At 35.9% G+C, this 6,942-nt stretch overlaps 1 protein-coding gene across 1 annotated transcript; it reads right to left on the bottom strand.

The window, feature by feature from the left end:
• Window positions 1-402: 402 nt before the first annotated feature.
• LOC138333352 (uncharacterized) lies at window positions 403-6,706 on the bottom strand. Its single transcript, XM_069281684.1, has one exon. It carries the CDS (start codon window positions 6,555-6,557, stop codon window positions 3,159-3,161), a length of 3,399 nt encoding a protein of 1,132 aa, XP_069137785.1. The 5' UTR covers window positions 6,558-6,706; the 3' UTR covers window positions 403-3,158.
• Window positions 6,707-6,942: the final 236 nt, after the last annotated feature.

Raw genomic sequence — 6,942 nt, 5'->3', positions numbered from 1 at the left:
TATACATTTCCGGAGTGTATATCAACATTTCCGGTACGGTCACATTTCCAATCTTCTACTGTTCTTTATGAAAAAATAATAATTCCATTTTGCCTGTCAGTACATCAAGGGACAAATGTTGATTGTTACAATGCTTTTGACTGGAAACAGCTGCTTAATGATTCCATAGAAAAGAGCCCCTTGGTGAATTTTGAATTGTGAAAGGATGGTCTATTATAGTATATTACATCCTAGCGATTAATATATATAATTATGTTATGAAAATACAATACAAAGATCAGAGTGAACTCTCATCACAAACCGCTTTTCATGTTATTTAGAATACACTAGGTAAGTTTTATCTCCATAACATGAACCTTACAATGTAATATTGTTAGTTAAAGAGTAAAACAAAACCAAATATTCATTTTCACATCTTTTATTAAGTACCAAATCACGAAATAATTAACAACGTAGTAATTCATAATTTAATGCAAGAAAACATTTCATTATGATAGCAATCGCTCTTTCACAGAAAGACGTGATATAGGCAGTTGAAATTTATTGTTGTTTTCCCCTAGATTTTTTTTATATATTGTGTAGATAGCACAGCTACCAAGTTTTAGCGAATGTGATTAATCAAATCATAACGGGTTTAATGTCTCAGAAAATGACAATAATGATAATTATATACAAGGTTGTTTTATTTTTGTCAGCATATATTCGCCTGTCAGAACATAAACAAAAACACCCGGTAATTATATACAAATACACGCCAGATATATAATCAAGTTACTTATTATGCATACTTGTGAAAAGTTCTTTGCGATAGTGACATAAATAGTGTTTGATTGATGAAGCAAAATATAACCTAACTTTAAGTGTGAAATATTTTGACATTCTATTGTAATTATCGAGAAATAAACGGATTTTTTTCTTGCTTAACATAAATAGGTTCATTAGGTAAATTAAATCTTGATAAGCTAGAATTTTTCATTTTTTTATAAAAAATATACATTTTATGGAATGACGAGCTTGACCGCAAAACTGACACTTTGCGGATATGCAATTATGAAATCATCCAGTCTTAATTCATCTGGTCATGAAAGCAGACATTTTGTGTACAAATCCAAGAAATTGGCCTTGACAGCATATTTCGACCTATACAATTTTTTATATTAAAAGGTCGAGTTTCTGATGAAGAGTAACTTGTTTCAGTATTACATCATTTCTTGTCAACAAATGTAGGATCTACAAATTCTAAGTTGCATTTTCGCATTCGGAACTGAAGCTCCGAAGGATTTCTTTATAAACGCGAAAGCACCAATTTGATTAAAAACAATTAAATTGTCTAATATATACAACCATAATTGAAAATTAGATATCTAACAATTATCCCTTCAAATCAAACGTTACAATGAAGATAATCTTTTCATATTTTTAGTGATATTCTAAATAGATATATATATTCTACATCCACTTCTGAAGAAAAAATGAAATTTATCGTTTCAGATATTATTTATATTAGTATATATTTGATTTATATTTATTATATTCTACTTTATGTCCTTTTCTGTGACATGAGACAAAATTATTTGTGTCATTTGGCGAAAAATATATGCATTCTCACAAAATGTGCAAATGAGTAAAAGCGTCTACAATTTATAACACAGAATATTAAGTAAAATTCACAGGAAAAGGGATTGGTTATTTGTAGAATCGAAATAGACTCATAACTTCAAAATGACGCACGTGGAAAACTTTTACATAAATTACCATAAATGAGATGATATTTTAATCAATAGATAAAATATAATATATATATATATGATAATGAGTGAGTAGAAGCAATAACTGAGAATAATATATATTTCAGAAGCGGAAAATGACAAAATTATGACACAACAGAGTAATAATAATTGATACGGAGTAACAGAGGTTAAAACTGACACAAATGCGTAATAATTACATATGCTTTTTATGTATGTAAATATTCCTTCACTTCCTCATGAATGTAATTATATGTATATCAAGCTTTATGTGTTCACGAATTAGTTGATATTACCATTACTGACAACGATGACAGTGTCTAGTCTGTTTCCATTTAGTTTGTTTAGGACGAATATGTTAAACCTGATTTTGGTAGTAATTTACAATGACAATTGGGAGGAACGTTCTATCTAAATAGCAATTTATATGCAAATACCTTTAGTCGGTGCGAGACGACTCGATTGACAATAAAACTATTGAATTAGTATTGAGTATGAAAACTAATTTTAAAATTGCCAATGGGTGTCCTGGTTATGATATGTTACGCAATATCACCAAAATAATTTGAAATGTTGATACCAATATTTGTTCTTTATCACCATATATGTGCCAGACAAACGACCTTTATTTCAACCCAAGACTTATCAAAGAAATACATCACACATAAAGTAAATATGTATGAATACTTAATGCTATCTTGAAAAAAAATCTTATATTTAAATGCTTTTTAATTATAATAAGTTGCATTTATTCCTAGTAAATTATATATTCAATAAAGCATAGTACTAACATTCCCAAATTGATAGTACTCATTCAAAAGTATTACTTTGTGAAAAAATGTCCGTTCAATCTTTATATGGACATAGTGAACATACCAAACGTTTTACGATACAATAAAACACGCTTCATTTAACATAGGGAAATAACAAATAAATATCAATTAAATATCAAACGATTAACATTCTTGTTAATGATCGTTGATAGAATGTACAATCCATTCACGTTACAGTTAAAGAGGTGTCATATGGTCAGACACTTCCTGATAAACACTTGACCTTTGTCCGCTAATTATATATAAGCTGACCATTAACGTACCTGTGAAGTTGTCACCTCGAATCCTTTATCGGCCTATGTGTTAGTAATATATTGGACATTCTTCACAGGTGCAATAAAGCACGCCAGTCAAGTTTTATGTCCAGTTTTGAGTCATCGTGGGACAGACTCATACCATCGTTGTAAAATAGTTCCAGTTTTTAAGGTCAATGTATCACCGGTTTTCTGTTTTGTGAGCATGTTTCGACTCTTAAACCGAGCAGCGTGAGTGTTTCTTAATTATGAAACCATAGTGGAAATTAAATTTCCAAAATTTGATTGTTAGCAAATATCAGTTGACCAACCACTAAACTTTCCTAAAAACATTGCCATGGCTTGAATTCGTTAAGACGGCTAGCAACAGTTGGTCGCTTAACCCATTCGATGAGGTTTGATACAGACACTATGTAAACGTCTTTTAGTTGTAGCACATTGTCTAAGAATTTGTTTAGTCCCGAAAGGTTATGATGGTAATACCAATGGAACCACTTTTGACTCAAATGTAGTCCAAATGGTGAACGTTTTGATTTATAATGTCGGTTGAAATTTTCAAGTAAAAAGTTTACAGTGTCTTGTTTTGTGTTGGGTTGAGTTTTACAGGTATCGGCGTAATTACAGCTTTCCTTTGTTTTGGCATTAGTGAGTGGTACGACTGGTACTTCCCATACTCCAGCGTATGTATCCTTTGGACATGCTCCGTTTTCACACTTTCCTTTCCATCCGAAATCAAGCGTGAATGGCCACACTTTTGCTTTAGTAACCATAGAAGAATCGTACATTGATTTATTATACAAAACCTGCATTTCACTATCTGTTAATGGTTTGAAGTCTACACCTCGGTATCCAGATATTTGGTTTGATAGGAAAGAGGTTGATTTCAAGAGTTTGGACCTATAACCGTCGATTTCAGTTGTGAAGGATCCTCCATTTGAATGATCAATAGACCCACTGCCTTTAATTGCGATTTCGACATTATCCCTATGGATGCGGTCTACCAAGCGAACACTTGAACCTGTGGGAGAAACAAACATGGTAGCCCCGATAGGGCATCCATTAGGATTCTTTCGTTGGCGGGAAAATATGGAACGCATTTTAGTAAAAGCTGAAAAATTTATTTCGCCGTCGATAGTTATGTAGACTATTTGAGGTATGTCCTTAGGTTTTAGTTTACCGGGAGTGTTCAAGGATAAACACTTACAATCCGGTAAAGTACATGTAATACCTTGTTTGCATGGCTCCCTCTGGAGTACGGGATGCATCGTCGGCATTTTTACGCCTGGCGAAAGAGGTGTAATAGATATATCGTAACCAGTATTCGATTCAACTAGAGTAGCTTCCTCCGGAATGGAATATTGCACAGACTTTGCTTTGAAAATAGGTGCAACTGTACTCTGTTGGTTAGACAGAGGCTTATGTATGGACTTTTTGTCTTTCGCGGCAGTACGGATCGATGAATACACAGTGGTGGGATTAAAGTCAATGAATCCTCCTGTTGTAGCTACCTTTATAGGGGGCAGTGTGGATTGCATTTTTACCAATTTCTTACTCTGTCGCTTTGTCGGTATTGCCCAGGTCCATAGTTCTTTGTTATTACCCACAACGTCCTGGAAGCTGTCGAACAGGAAGTTATGCGAATTAACGGACTCTTTAGTTAATGTCATTTGCTGCTGTTGTTGAGGCTTTGAAGTTGTTGGTGAAGTGGATACTGCTGTTGGCCTTGTTGTCGTTGTTGTTGTTGATGTTGTAATTTCTTTCGTCGGGGCATTTGTTGTTGCTATTTCTACCCGTTGTTCTATCTTTCTAAATGACTGTTTCAGTTCGGCCAATTTTTTAGGCTTTCCGACACCGAATAGAAGACGCGATTGAACAAGGTTATTCTCCGCAAATCGCAACAGTTCCTTCAGCTCCTGCTTAGAATGAACCTTGCTTTTTCGTTCAGAGGTAGCTTTCGTTATTTCAGTCTTTTTATTTTTCGTTATATGTTCTGATTTTATTATTTTTTCCTTTGCAGCATGCATGAGTGCGTCCTGGCGTTTTTTCTCCGCAAGGCGATTTTCCTCTGCTACAACTTTCTGCTCTGCGATTCTTTGTTCTTCCAATAATCGTTTTTGCTTTTCCAGTTGTTCTGTTTTTCTTTGCAACAATATCTTTTCTTTCTGTTTTTGGAGTTGTTCCCTCGCAGGTTGGGTGGGTGTTCTGATTTGTGCAGGTTGCAATGAAATGGGTTTTGGTGTTGTCGTAGGTTTGCGTTGCTGAACGTGATGCATTACTTTATGCCTTAATGCTCTTTGCCAGGTCATTCGTGGCCTAATGAGAGATGTCTGTTTCCTGGGGTTAAAATGTGACCTTGACCTTTGTCTCTGGAGCCATCGGTACTGCTGACGGCCTAAGGTACCAGTAGTGAATGGTAATTTACTCTGTTTCTGTACTGTGTTTGGCTGTTGGTTGAACCTATTTTGTGAATTAGCTGTTCCATGTTGTTGTAACAACCTTTGTTGTTCCAATTGTCTTTGTCTTTGTCGCTGCAAAAAGCTTATTCTTGCCTGCTGGATACGTAGTTGTCTTTGTTGTTCAGCATTGTTCTGTAAGACGTTCACTCTGTTTATACTGGTTGCAATGTTCATTCTTGGCACTTGTATTTTACGTTGGTGATGATGCGATGTTATTTTAGGATTTTTACATCCCCAAGGTTTGAAATTATGTATATCAGACACCGGTGTTGGATTCTTGAGCCAATCAATAACTTGGCTTACCGAAACAATATAAACATCAGGAAGATTACCAAGAACCTTGATGAATCTGTCCATTGCTCGCAGACGATCAGGATAGTAAAACCATGAAGCGTGCATATTCATACCGAACGGCGCTCTGTTTCCACTGTAATATGTATTGAAATTATCCCAGAGAAATTTAAAAGCAGTCTCTTCGTTTGGAGGAGGAGTGTGACATCCATCAACGTAAACACAGTCAAATCGCTCTAAATGATCCATAACAGAGATAACAGGTACCTCCCAGAACCCTTTATGTGCCGAAGCTGGACAGGGCTTGATTTTACAGTCATACGGCCAACCATAATCTAACGTGAACGGTATAGGAGGCTTTACTAATCCTTTCTTGCTGATTGTTAACGTAGCGTCGTATGTGTAATCCAACTCATTTAGCGATTTAGGTTGTTGGTCTCCAATAGGTTCTAAATAAGGGCTTCGCCATCCCTTAATTTCCGACAAGGGAACGCCAGCTTTTTTCGCGATGTTTTCTTTCTGTTTTTTAGCTTCTGATTTAAATGTCCACCTGTTCATATGTCCGTGTGAAACACTGTGGGCACCAATCTCCATTCCTCGTCTGTAAAACTCGTTAACCAGACTGTAGATTGTGTTCGCGTGCGAAACGAAAAGAGTCATCTTTATCGGACATCCGTTAGGGTTTGTTCTATTCGCATCAAACAGTTCTCTGTAAAAACTAGCTACCGTTGGAGTAATAGCATCGTCAAATGTGAAAAACACCATTTGTGGAGTATTGTTTCTCGATATGATCGGCATGTTGTCGTTACAACATGAACACGCTGGAGGACGACATGTCTTACTTAATATACATTCCCGACAAGTCTGAGGATTCAGGGAAACTACTGCGCTCAAAACTGCTGACAGTAACAAACAATACTTCATTGTGGTTCGAAACAGAGACATGTCGAACGAGAGGCTGTTAATCCGAGCCATTATTTCTCTAATATCCACACGTACAAAAATGTTGTTAAAGTCTCACTTATTCTCTCCCAGCCGGAGCAACAGCCTATGTGACGTAATTCATAACTAAATTGGCCCAATGCCCCGGCTCTGGAGTGTAAGCACGACCTGTACCTTGAAGGGACTGGAGCCGAATGTGTATGAGTGTAACTGAGACGGAGCTATATGACACGACTAGAAGCTTATGTGACAACACGCATGTCAGTTCGTCATTCTACGACAGGTCGCCTCAGGCCCAACGAGTCCTAACATAATGGTTGGCCCTTTTATACCTCGATCGGCAGCGCAATGTGATAACATGTTTCATAATTCAAATGCATAATCCAGCAGTAAATAATTTTAAAACAGACAAAGTCTG

This window comes from Argopecten irradians, chromosome 10, assembly GCF_041381155.1.
Source record: "Argopecten irradians isolate NY chromosome 10, Ai_NY, whole genome shotgun sequence".
NCBI lineage: Eukaryota > Metazoa > Mollusca > Bivalvia > Pectinida > Pectinidae > Argopecten > Argopecten irradians.
Note: the sequence above shows the minus strand (reverse complement) of the source record. Positions and strands in the feature narration are given on the sequence as shown.